Source organism: Neolamprologus brichardi, chromosome 10 (assembly GCF_056152115.1).
Source record: "Neolamprologus brichardi isolate AB-2024 chromosome 10, ASM5615211v1, whole genome shotgun sequence".
NCBI classification, from domain to species: domain Eukaryota; kingdom Metazoa; phylum Chordata; class Actinopteri; order Cichliformes; family Cichlidae; genus Neolamprologus; species Neolamprologus brichardi.
The window spans coordinates 16,286,986-16,300,261 of NC_142113.1; the positions used below are offsets into that span (position 1 = coordinate 16,286,986).

At 41.2% G+C, this 13,276-nt stretch overlaps 1 protein-coding gene across 1 annotated transcript; it reads right to left on the bottom strand.

Annotated features, from left to right (window-relative positions):
- Nucleotides 1-701: 701 nt before the first annotated feature.
- On the bottom strand, nucleotides 702-11,331 carry vsig10l2 (V-set and immunoglobulin domain containing 10 like 2). Its single transcript, XM_087846833.1, has 13 exons — nucleotides 11,261-11,331; nucleotides 10,680-10,734; nucleotides 10,322-10,649; nucleotides 8,797-9,072; nucleotides 8,164-8,439; nucleotides 6,803-7,081; nucleotides 6,447-6,704; nucleotides 6,078-6,368; nucleotides 3,926-4,261; nucleotides 1,387-1,509; nucleotides 1,279-1,303; nucleotides 1,080-1,180; nucleotides 702-898 (listed from the first exon to the last, which is right to left on the bottom strand). Exons 1-13 carry the CDS (start codon nucleotides 11,329-11,331, stop codon nucleotides 750-752), a joined length of 2,568 nt encoding a protein of 855 aa, XP_087702959.1. The 3' UTR covers nucleotides 702-749.
- Between the last annotated feature and the right edge of the window lie 1,945 nt (nucleotides 11,332-13,276).

The window sequence follows — 13,276 nt, forward strand, 5'->3', positions numbered from 1 at the left end:
CGTCGGTTTTGAAAAGCTCCAACACCACAGGCTGAAATGCTGCTCCAACCACGACAGAGTGGCTGTGGACCCCACTTGTACCTCTCTCTTGACCTCCTCTGTATGTATTGATGACAATTTCAGTAAAACATGACAAATTTGGATTCGTGACTCCATAAGAACTGTTACCACTGATTTTCAGTCCAGTTCTTGTGTATTTTGGCATACCTCAGTCTATTCTCCCAGTTTTCTTTCTTTAACAATGGCTTTTTGACAGCCACGCGTCAGATGACACATTTCTGATCAAGTCTGATCTTTTGGTCCCGTTTCAGGTCTTTGTTGGATTTGTTCATGGACACGACTTTCAGATACTGTTCACTTGCTGTAAATAGCCTTTAGGCCTGCCACTTCTTTTGTCCTCTGTGGGGTTTTTTTAGATTGAAATAAAGAAATATGACAAAATAATGTTTTCATGAAAATCTGATATTAACAGGGTGTCCAAAGACATGATTTCAAACTGACTCTTTGCTGTGTTTAATGTCACATGTGACACAACAGTGAGCTTTCTTATCAGTGTTAAAAACATTAATGTGAAAATGCTCAGGTACAAGGACTGGACTGAAAATGAGTGAAAAAGCAGCCAATGTCCAAAGAAAAACCCATCAGAAAGCCTGAAGATGTATTGCTGTCTCCTTGGAAGCAAAATATGAAGAAATGGGAGATGGCTCAAGGGTTTTGTGCTTTTCCAGCTGGATGGGTCAGATATATGACTATGAGCCTGTCGCCTTGACGGTGATGGTGACGCTGACTGGCTCATTATCATCTCCAGAGGGAGGGGCTTGGCTGGTGGTTGAGGGGGTGGCACTCATAGGTGAAGAAGTGAGGGGTGAAGATGCCCGGGGTAAAGCCATGGCTGGACCTGCAAAACATCAAAGTTCAGCAGATAAGACAGATGTGCATTACTATTTTTAGGCCTGCTGACGGTTGAAACATCTGCTTAGAGATATTTCCGTCACTTCCATGTGGGCCATCAGCAACATCCTATATGGGTCTATATGTGTGTTTATGGGTTTATGGTCACTTAGGGTAGCTCATCTTGCCTAGGCTGGATGATCCACCAATCTCCTCTATTCCTCCCTCTGACGTGCTGACCACTTCATCCTCTGGGAAGTTGATGTTTTCCCTTGACTGGCTGTGCTGCCTGGAAGCAGGAAATGTTAAAACGCCATGCCTGTAGCAATAACTGCAAACAGGAAATCATTAATTCTTGGTTTTATAGACATATATCTAGATACTCACCTGCCAAATAACAAGTCATGTAGTCCTGGTGGAAAGAAGACAACATTAACATCACAGTGATTTTAAACAGATCAGCAGGATATTGGTGCTCATGTGCGGTGGACTCACGAGGGTTGTTGTTGCGGTTGCGGATTATGTACACGAGCAGCAGAATCGTAAGAATGGCTGCAAAGAGCATCCCACCAATAGCCGCTCCAATCACAGCAGGGTACACATTGTAGCGTGGTTCAGCTGCAACACATCATAGTTACAGATTGCAAAAAAGTTCATATCTGTCAGAACACCGCAGCTACATCCAGGAGCTCGAGTGGTTCTCAACCCAGGTCAGTGTATCATGGTCATGATTTGAAAACATCACTTTACTATTATCCTGTAAATAAATGTTGCTTAGGTTCTTCTTTAAAAGGAGCTCTGTTGAACAGAACAACGTGGATTCATTCATTCATTCATACATGGGTTGAAAACCACTGAACCATCCTACCATGTTACAGTTCTAGTCAGATGTTTACATCTACTCATCAGGGGCATGAATCTTATGATAAATTAAGGGTTTTAATGATTTATTTGAACTGTTCTTTTTTCAGGGTGGAAGGATTGTACAGCATACATCTTTAATGACTAAAAAAAAACAAGAATTGGGTGCACAATTTTCTTTTTTTCTGTAATCAACAGAGAATAGAAATTAGCCTGTGTCATCTGCATTTTCAACCATGTAGCTGCTGATTAATGATGAAAATAAAGAATTTGGAGGTAGTCCTCCTTCTTCACTATTCCACCCACTTTATGAACTTTATATGCCAGTGCCATCGGCAGCAACACAGCCCCACAGTATGATGCTACCACCACCATGCTTGATGTCTGGCACAGTGCTCTTAGCTTTGAAAGTCTCACCTTTACTCCTCCAAACATACCTATTAGTCATTGTGGTCAAATAGTTCACTTTGTGTTGAAAGTGATACTGGTGTTCCAGCAGTTTCTAGTTAATGGGAGGCTTGAGCCTTGTTGGTTGCTGGGTTGTTCCTGAACATCATAACCAATTTCCTCTGATCTGAGGGTGACCGTTTGGGTTTTCTTTGCGTCCTTGGCAAAGTGGAGGCATATCAGAATAACTTGTACTTATACACTCTTGTTTGAACCAATGATCTTAGAATCTGTTTTAGAAATGGCTCTAAGAGACTTTCCGAACTGCAAATCTCTTCACTGAATTTCTTGGACTTTCCTGTTGTTGTGAGTATTAGTCAATCCAGGGAGTGCCCTCAGATGTAATAATTCCTTATTACATCTGTAATAAAGACATATGCTGCACCATCATACAAGCCTATAAAAAGAAAAAATCAAAGAAATTGCTGAAACCCAAAATTACATTCATGCCAATGATGAGTGTATGAAAATCTGACCATAACTGCACAGGTTTCTCTTCAACCTAAATAAAACAAATGGCTTATTCAGAACAGTTTCCTGCAATAATATAATACAAAGTGGCACATTTATCACACAGGATGAATTCGAGGGAAGATCAGGAGGACAGAAAAGAAGAAAGTAACAAGGAAGTGAGGGAAAGGTGTGTAACCATGAGGTATGTGTCGTTGTTTGCATGTGTTTTTGTTTGAGTCTTTCACCTGAGTGGATAACAAAACACAAACAAAAAAAACACCACAGTTAGACACATTAATCATAACACAACATTAAAGATTGTATCTCATAATTAGCAATGCTGCTCGAAAGAATTTTTTATATTCCTGTATAAAAATAACCTGGAGCATCATCTGATTTTAACACGAGTGTAAAAAAGACAACACAGTTAAGCAAATGACACAAAAATATTATCTACCACCTAGGTAGATCCTTTTTAATAAGTCTTTGTTATCCTCCATCGAAGTGGTTGAACATCAAAGCATGTTGTGTAATAAAGCCCTCTTTCACATTCATGAGTAAATAAGCAATCATGGTGTGCTTGGCTGTTCAAAAAGAACTCTGTCCACAGCACATAAGAGTCCTGTTGGTGTAATATTTGGCCCACTGTGTGAGAACAAAATAGATGCTTGGTTTAACTGTATTTTAATTGTATTTTAATTGTAAATTGCGTGTTTGGAGAAAAGAGATCACTTCGTTCCCGCCTGTCAGGAGAAAGTTGGGTGTTGCAGCAAGATGAGGATCCTGTTCGATCACAAATTGATTTAATGCAAATTTTCTTTTAATAGGTAAAGTCAAAGTCCCAACTTTAAGCCAATTTCTTGTATGCCAGACCGATGTTTAAGCTGCAGTTACTTCTGCATAATGTTAGGTCTGTACAGAAAGCAATGTTTCACATACCTTTGTCAGTCACAGTTGGATTGGATCATCTTCCTCAGCAAAGAACTGATCATTAATATGTTTGTATCATTTGTTTAATTGGGGTCTTATCTACTTTTAGAGCTCATCATGATCATGTTTTATGTCATGTTAATGGAGAAGTTTGAAACTGAACACACCTTTCAGAACAGTAAAGTTATTATTACATCTATATATGCATCATCTATATTACATATTATATCTTACATGTTATATTACATCATCTTTGTGATTTTGCCTCTTTTTATTTAAGCTTAACAAGCCGAAAATGCCCATCTCTTTGCTAAAAGTCTCATATGTCTCACATTTCCTGTACCTGGTGTCTTTGCAGCAGAAGGGTGTCCCACAGTGCGGTGGTTCACTGGTATGATGCGAAACTGGTAGGTAACCGTTGGCGTCAGGCTCCCCACTGTATAAATCCTGACAGCTGGATCCTGGAGGATGTTACGGTACCAGTCTACGGGACCAACTTTCTCCTCATTCCCACTTCCTTTCCTTTGTGGTCGCTCAGACATCCATCGGTGCTCCAGGAAGAAACCTGTCCAACCTCCTGCTTCCTGGTTCTCCACCACCCACTCCAGCTCCACCTCATTACGCTGTCGACTGGTGTACATCACTCTGACCAGGGTTGCATTGGGTGGCATGGGGTTCTCTACAGAGATAACACAAACAGAAATATCCCCATCTGTATGACTTCTTTGTGATGACCACTTGTAACTTTTTATATACAGTGGGGCAAAAAAGTATTTAGTCAGCCACCAATTGTGCAAGTTCCCCCACTTAAAATGATGACAGAGGTCAGTAATTTGCACCAGAGGTACACTTCAACTGTGAGAGACAGAATGTGAAAAAAAAATCCATGAATTCACATGGTAGGATTTGTAAAGAATTTATTCGTAAATCAGGGTGGAAAATAAGTATTTGGTCAATAACAAAAATACAACTCAATACTTTGTAACATAACCTTTGTTGGCAATAACAGAGGTCAAACGTTTACTATAGGTCTTTACCAGGTTTGCACACACAGTAGCTGGTATTTTGGCCCATTCCTCCATGCAGATCTTCTCAAGAGCAGTGATGTTTTGGGGCTGTCGCCGAGCAACACGGACTTTCAACTCCCACCACAGATTTTCTATGGGGTTGAGGTCTGGAGACTGGCTAGGCCACTCCAGGACTTTCAAATGCTTCTTACGGAGCCACTCCTTTGTTGCCCGGGCGGTGTGTTTTGGATCATTGTCATGTTGGAAGACCCAGCCTCGTTTCATCTTCAAAGTTCTCACTGATGGAAGGAGGTTTTGGCTCAAAATCTCACGATACTTGGCCCCATTCATTCTGTCCTTAACACGGATCAGTCGTCCTGTCCCCTTGGCAGAAAAACAGCCCCATAGCATGATGTTTCCACCCCCATGCTTCACAGTAGGTATGGTGTTCTTGGGATGCAACTCAGTATTCTTCTTCCTCCAAACACGACGAGTTGAGTTTATACCAAAAAGTTCTACTTTGGTTTCATCTGACCACATGACATTCTCCCAATCCTCTGCTGTATCATCCATGTGCTCTCTGGCAAACTTCAGACGGGCCTGGACATGCACTGGCTTCAGCAGCGGAACACGTCTGGCACTGCGGGATTTGATTTCCTGCCGTTGTAGTGTGTTACTGATGGTGACCTTTGTTACTTTGGTCCCAGCTCTCTGCAGGTCATTCACCAGGTCCCCCCGTGTGGTTCTGGGATCTTTGCTCACCGTTCTCATGATCATTTTGACCCCACGGGATGAGATCTTGCGTGGAGCCCCAGATCGAGGGAGATTATCAGTGGTCTTGTATGTCTTCCATTTTCTGATGATTGCTCCCACAGTTGATTTTTTCACACCAAGCTGCTTGCCTATTGTAGATTCACTCTTCCCAGTCTGGTGCAGGTCTACAATTCTTTTCCTGGTGTCCTTCGAAAGCTCTTTGGTCTTGGCCATGGCGGAGTTTGGAGTCTGACTGGTTGAGGCTGTGGACAGGTGTCTTTTATACAGATGATGAGGTCAAACAGGTGCCATTCATACAGGTAACGAGTGGGGGACAGAAAAGCTTCTTACAGAAGACGTTACAGGTCTGTGAGAGCCAGGGATTTTCCTTGTTTGAGGTGACCAAATACTTATTTTCCACCCTGATTTACGAATAAATTCTTTACAAATCCTACCATGTGAATTCATGGATTTTTTTTTCACATTCTGTCTCTCACAGTTGAAGTGTACCTCTGGTGCAAATTACTGACCTCTGTCATCATTTTAAGTGGGAGACCTTGCACAATCGGTGGCTGACTAAATACTTTTTTGCCCCACTGTAGCTATATATCGACTTTCATGCTGACTGTAACTTTATGGACAATAATTGTACAAACATCAGAGGTGTTATAGTATTCTGATCTTACATTCAGCAAGAAAGTAATTTAGAATTAAACATAGATTACTAATTCTTACTCTTGATGACTAAAGTGATATTGATTTCGGTTCCTCCCACTGCGTTGGAAGTGGAGCACCTGTACTCGCCGCTGTCTTGAGTTTCATCTGTGTCTCTCACAGTCAGATTGGCCCATGCAGACGTTCTCAGAAGCATGTACTTTGAGGTGTCTTGCACACCGACACCCTGATTATTAAACCAGGTGATTTCATTGACAGGAAGGTAGTTGGCTCTCAGACTGCAGGTAAGCTGAACGTCGCTCCCCTCGTACACAGACACGACTCTGCGCTGTGTCTGCAGCACTGGTGCCTCTACGTGTGACAATGTACAGACTAATTATTTAACAATTTATATCTGCTATTTGTTGTACAGTGAGAATGTGCACTGACCCAGTGTGAGTCTGCAGGTCTTGGTTTCGACCAGAAGTGGGTGTTTAGCGTGGCAGGTGTAAGGTTTCCCACTGCGAGCTGTGCCATAGTGGAGGATTAGGATGTTGAAGGTTTGTTCCCCACCTTTGCTCTGACCTTCGGGGCCCTCCCACCACACCAAGGCTTTCGGGGCCCCTCCCTCCCAGGAGCAGGACAGCATCAAGTATTGTTTGTCTTTAGTCACAGAAGCAAAACACAGTGGCTCTGCAGGGGGAATATCTGATGAAGGAGAGGAGAGATATAAACATGTTCAGATACATGATCACAAAACTGCCTCTAACTTATCTTTTACTGTTTGTTGACATTGCTGCACTCACATGTGCGTGTGCTGCACTGTGTCGACTGTTTTAGGGCAGGATGGGAGCCCAGGCAAGTGAAAAAGCTGTTATTAGAAGTCAGGCCTCCAGAGGGCAGCATGATGGTAGTGCTGGAGGCTGAACTTGTTTGCTGGGCTATGTTGGACTGATCTTGTATCAGGTCTCCAGTCCAGTGGAGGGAAGGTGAGGGGATTCCACCAGGCCAGGAGCACAGCAGCCTCAGAGAGGTGTGATTCAGAGCCGGCTCCACAGAACAGGACGGGGAGCCATCAGGGGGGTCTGTGGGGGATATGATAGAGGTAACAAGGTAATGATGTGCCGAGTGGAGTAAACTGACGTCATCAGGGCCCGGAACCTTTTTTCTTTCTTTTTTTTTTTTGGATTATTGCTACATTGTTACGGATGTTTGGTTAAAATAACTATACAAAAATTATCGAAGAAGAGATATGTTGTTATGATTTTGCAGTTTTTTTCTTTTGTTGGTGGTGGAGTTCTTCTGAAAATGTAATCTTAGCAAATAGCAAAAACATAAGACGTGTGCAAAAACAAAAAAAGGGAGAGTGAATGACATGCTTGCCATAATTGTGACATCACAGTGAGATACCTGCCAGAGAGTCCCATCAACTTCGAAGATGGTCCAAACAGGAGAACAGGTCAGCAAGCTTTCCATTATCTGCTGTGTGTGTGTGTGTGTGTGTGTGTGTGTGTGTGTGTGTGTGTGTGTGTGAGTTGTTTAAGCTTTTGAAATAAGTATATCAGATGAATGTGCTGAATGGAGTCAGAAGACATTCAGAAAAAGAAACTGAAAAGGATTCTGCATTAAGTGAAATGATCAGGGAGATGTTTCTAGGTCAGAGATCCTGTGTGAAAATCCAAGATGTTTAACCTCCTAGGACCTGGCATCCACATATGTGGACATCACATTTTGGGTTGTCTAGACCAAAATACTTAATTTTGCTCTACAAGGGCCTGATATCCACTTATGAGGACATTATACTGCCTCTGTTTTCTTAAAATTAAAAATGAATATCCTCATATGTAGCTCTCTTTTTCTTAGGAACAAAAATCAGGTAAAAAAAAAATTCTGGTAATTCTTTGTTTATACATTCATCGGGTCCCAATATGCCCAAATATCAAAGAGAAATTAAAAATGCATGCCATGGAAGAGTTTGGGTCTTAGGAGTTTAAGCCGTTGATAGTATTGTACTGAAAATGTCAAATCTGAACAGTTTGATCACATTTGACTCTTTTACACTCCTTGCAGTAACAAGAGAGAACAATAGGCGTTAGGGTAGAGTGCAGGAATTGACAGAGGAGTAAGATGCTTAATAGCATGATCAGAGATCAGAGGTCACACTCACAGTAGACGGTCAGGCTGATGGTTTTTTTGGAGCGGGTGTTAAGGTAGGTATTCAGAGCCAAGCAGGCGTAGTCGCCAGTGTGCATGCGGAGGATCTTGGTGATGGTGAGCTGCGGCCCGCTGTAGACCTGTGAGTTGTTGTAGAACCAGACGTACTGACTGGCTGGATTGGACTGGGCCTGGCACAGCAAAGAAACAGTCTCTCTCTCCAAAGCCGAGTAACCCCGCTCTGTTATACTGTACGGAGTTACGTTTATCTGAGGAATGTCCGGGCCGACTGAGGAGAAAAATCATTGCTGTGAAATTTAATGTGATGGATCTTCTGCTTTATTTAAAAAATTGTCCACAAAAGCTGACTCATAACAAAATGTTTCATCCAAGTTAGTTTAGTTTCACAAGATGACATTTTCTCTGAGAGTGACAAATGCTGATGATGCACAGTTTACCTGTAATTTACTGATTACTCACACAGAAAATGCCAAAGACAAGTTTAAATTAGACAGAAAATATCAAAGTCATACCAATTTCTGTTTCTTTAAGACTGTAACTTAAACCACTGTCTTATTCTTTTTGCTTCTTTTAAAAAAAAAAGTTTTACAAAAATCTCCATATTGATCCAACTTCCTCAACTTACAGATGGTGTCCAGCCACAAGCGGTTGGAGCTTTCACTGTTAACTGCGTTGCTGGCCACACAGCGGTACCAGCCGGTGTGGTTGCGGTTGACGTCGGTCACATTGATAACACTGCTGCCGCCCTGTGCGATGATCGTGATGTTACCACTGCGGGTTTCATGTTGCCACACGTACTGGATCGGTCCAGTCCCATTTTCCAAATTGCAGCGCATCCACATTGTAGATCCTTCCACTGGAGATACTTCACTCAGCGAGAGGTAAGGCTTAGTGACGGGGACTGCATTAGCGACGAAGAAACACAGTGTTCAGTAACTAGAAAGGTCATTTTACAAACAGAACAAAGCTGAAAGTTCCCACAAGCAGCAACATTGGAGATTGAACATGAGACCAGTGTCAAAAGGGGCCCTACAAAGGCTAGGTATAATTTGTTTGCTATGGCTAATTTTTTACTTTCTCCTGCCTTTACTTATGCTAATTTCGATTACAAAACAGGAGCTCACCACTGTTAGCATTTAGCATTTTCACTGCAGTCATTTGACAAAATAATGTTTCCTTTTAGGTATTTAATCTAACAGCTTTTCTAGAGTCTGTGCTCCAGTCGAAGTGAATGAATGTTTAGCAATAGTTCTTTCATGTCTACCATATTGCACTTAATGAGCTTCTCAAACATATTTCTTGGCTGGTTGGCGATGTTTCCTGGAGGTTGCTGACTCTCACTTGTGGAATCTGGTTGCAAAGAAAGTGCTACACCAAAACTCTCTGTGTGATTGCTTTGGTTGCTATCAGAGTGCCACAGTTGCTTGTAGTTTTTTGTGTTTGTCTATCTGGTGTGGTTAGTGGTCACCTGTCTGCAAAACCTCAATACAGTTTATGGAGGCACTTGCCAAGCAAGCTAGTTTGCATAAGCTGGGCCTCAACCCCCTTATCCTAAAATTCCTATTTTGTGGGCTTGAAAAAACAAGCTCGAAATAATCTGTAGTGCCTGTATTCATCTTTGTATGCAGTCTATGGTCCCTCTATGGCCAACCTTAATACAAAGCTATAATCTCCTGATTATAGGGAATTGTGTTTTAGACTTTTATAATCTAAATTGTCTTTGCCAAATAAAGTAAAGAAGCTTTTTTTTCATAAAGTTTTAAAATGCTCTGTTCAAAAGACCAACAAATAATCAAAAGACAAAGCAGCACATGCTGAACAGTAAAGTTTCTTAGATGATAAAGGACAAAAAAAGAGAGAAATATCTCCAGATTTTTATTTTTCTGCAGTGTTCCATCTCTTCCTCTTTCTCTCCAATGCACATGGCGACAGGGATAGTAATGACTCACTACAGTCATTTGAATACACTGTATAATAATTTAGGATAATACACCCAAGTAAACACAACAAGTCTACTGTCCTATTTTGGAATATATAAGATTGTTGGAGAAATTGGGCAACAAGACTGAATGTCAGTCTCTTGCAGCGCCACTGTTTCAGCTATAAACTGACTAAAGATTTGTAGCATTCGTGACAGCAGGAAGTCTTACCTCGGACAATGAGATGCACGTAGTAGTAGTAGACTTTGGGCTCTTTCTCTATGTCATAGAAAGCCTGGCAGGTGAATAAGCCTTGTGCAGCCAGAGGCAGCTTCTCAATGCTTATAGCTGCACTGTTTGAGATGACAGTCAGCTGTCCCAGCGTCTCAGCCAGCTTCTGAATCTTCGGTCCTCGTCCCACATTATACACCACAGCTTTTATGCCTTCAGTACCAGGCTTGGTGAAACTCCATATGTACATGTCAGGTACAGAGGGACCACACTCCAGGATCACGGCTTTGCCCACTACCCCATACACACTGGCGTCCTGGTACACCACCTCATACATCTGGGTGTCCTTGTACACAACCTCTCCATTGGGGTTGATCTGCAGGGCTGGAGTTGGGAAAGGATACAAAGATATGAGTGTAAAGGAACAGGAGACGCTGGTGTTGTTTACCTCGTCGGTGTTCGGTCACAGGATTGATTACACAGTGAGTCTCAGAGGCAGTGTAACCTTGTTACAAGTGATCCCAGGCATTTCTTTTTCTTAATTTCCACATGCAGGTTCTAAAACAGCTTTTGCTAACATAGCCTTTCTGCTTGTTATCTACAGTGCCCTGTGACCCGTCATTTAAATCAGTAAGAACCAAATAACTGTAGATGCATCAGTGTATTTGCTGCTCACCCCAAATTTGATTACAGAAATGCCAAATATATGTTCTTGGTGAATTTTGAAATGTTATATTGAATACTTTGCATTATTTATACAGTCTACATACTGATATGTGCTTTCAGAAAATGTAAATGTATGACATGCAAGTATTCAAATCCTACATTTTTGCAACAACATTCCAGATCTTGAAGAATTCACTTCTCTTAATTTGGTTTTATAAAGGATGTTTAAAAAGTAGGGGTTTAAATGAATCCACAGACACTGGAAAACTCTTACCGTTTGACCCCAAAGTGACCAGACTGGTAGTTAGATATAGAATGGCCAGTCCTAGCAGTGGAGCCACCATGGTATCATGATGATCCCGAGTCCAACAACCTCTTTACTCCAAAAAAATGTGGAAAAGATCAAAAGGTGAAGCCTAACTGATCATTACAGCCCTCCCTCAGATGCCTGATGTTCCGTCTTTCGTACTCTCTGATCTGCAGGTCTTTTTGGAGATTCCAGTGCATTCGACTGAGAGTAGGAAGGGACGGAGGGTCAGTAAACTGATTTAGGCTCAATTATTAATGTGTTTTCCTTTCTCTCTATCCCTCCATCCTTCTTTCTTTCTTCTGCTGGGTTAGAATAACACACTGACACCGAGACCATCTATTATACAAGAAAGCCACGTAAGTGGATGGGCTGGCCTTTCACACACACACACACACCTGCACATTAACTAATGCAGTCACAGTTGCAGCTGAATCTGTCATTTGCGGACTTAATACCATAATCCTCTACACTGGAATTTCATACAAATTTCAGATCTCTGGAATGTCATAAACATATATAAAATTTCTCTCTATATATATGTAAATGTATAAATATATACAAGACAAAAATATATAGGTGGAGAGCTCTGCAAAAACATTTATGCAGTCAGAGTACGATTAAACTGCATTTGTAATGTGCAGTCATCTTGGGTGACTTGTGAGATTAAAGGCTTCAGATTTCAAAGGTTTTATGAGAATCCAAGGAGCAGAGTAAACTCTACCAGTGGGATTAAAATTATTCAGTAAAAGTATTCAGTATTTCACCATCATGCTGCCTCACAGCATGCTCTCATTACATGCTAACATTTAAAAATGTAATCTCCACTTTACAGTGGACTGCAAGAATGCACAGTCTGTCCATCGAACACTTTTATTCAGTAATTTTAAACAATTTTCAGCATGTGTTTATGTTTATACAAGAGCAGAATAGACTGCTTGGTGGAGCCATGAGTATGTAATGTGAGACGTTTGTCATGAATGAATGCAGGGCGCAGATCAGTTTCCCTCACTTGGCAGACAAACAGAAGGCTGGAATACAGCAGATTACTCCCTTATTTAGCGAAAACTAATCAAATGTTAAAATGCAGCTTTATCCCAGCGTGAGATTTATTGAGGGAAATTAAGGCGTCTATAGTCCCATGCAATTAATTCCTCAAATATCATTATTATTTGTTATTATTATAGATAGTTTTGGTGAGAACTGATGAGATTGAATTTTAGCTCTCAATACTGACTGACTGGTTCTCAGGCACAGAAATGTGCCGTTCAGAATCATAATTTCTCAAATCAGATGCAGCCTTTCACTACAACAATTTGGCTAAGAGCTCTTTTCTATTTGTTGGCATGTTTTGTTTTTGTATTATATTTAGCATATAGACAAGAAAAGTTGGGACAGTGTCATGTTTACCACTGTGTAGCATCCCCTCTTCTTCTGACAACAGTCTGTAAACACCTGGGAGCTGAGGAGAGCAGCTGCTGGAGTTTTGTGGATATAGCTGCTTGATGATACTTCAAATGTTTTCACATCTAGACGTTTCTACTTACAAAGACATGTTGCTGCAGTAGATGCAGTATGCGGTTTGTCATTGTTTTATTGAAATATTCGGGCCTTCCCTGAAAAAGATGTCACCTGGATGGAACATATGTTGCTCTAAAACCTGTATACACCTCTCAGAATTGATGGTACTTTTTCAGCAGCCAAGTTTGTAGACACCATGCCATCAGAGACGCAGGCTTTTCAGCTGAGTCAGTGGTCAGTGACTTTATTCTTTAGTCCCCAGTGGGAAATTGATTTGCAGCATGTCCACACATCAAACAACAAATACATTTTTTTAAAGAAGAAAAGAAAAGAAGATAAGCACTGAAAAAAGATGGTTCCTTTTCTCTTTGGTCGAAGGAAAAGGTGCCCATGTTTTCCCAAAAAGAATTTCAATTTTGATCCACATACATGTTCATAAACAAATTATACAGTGTCTAATT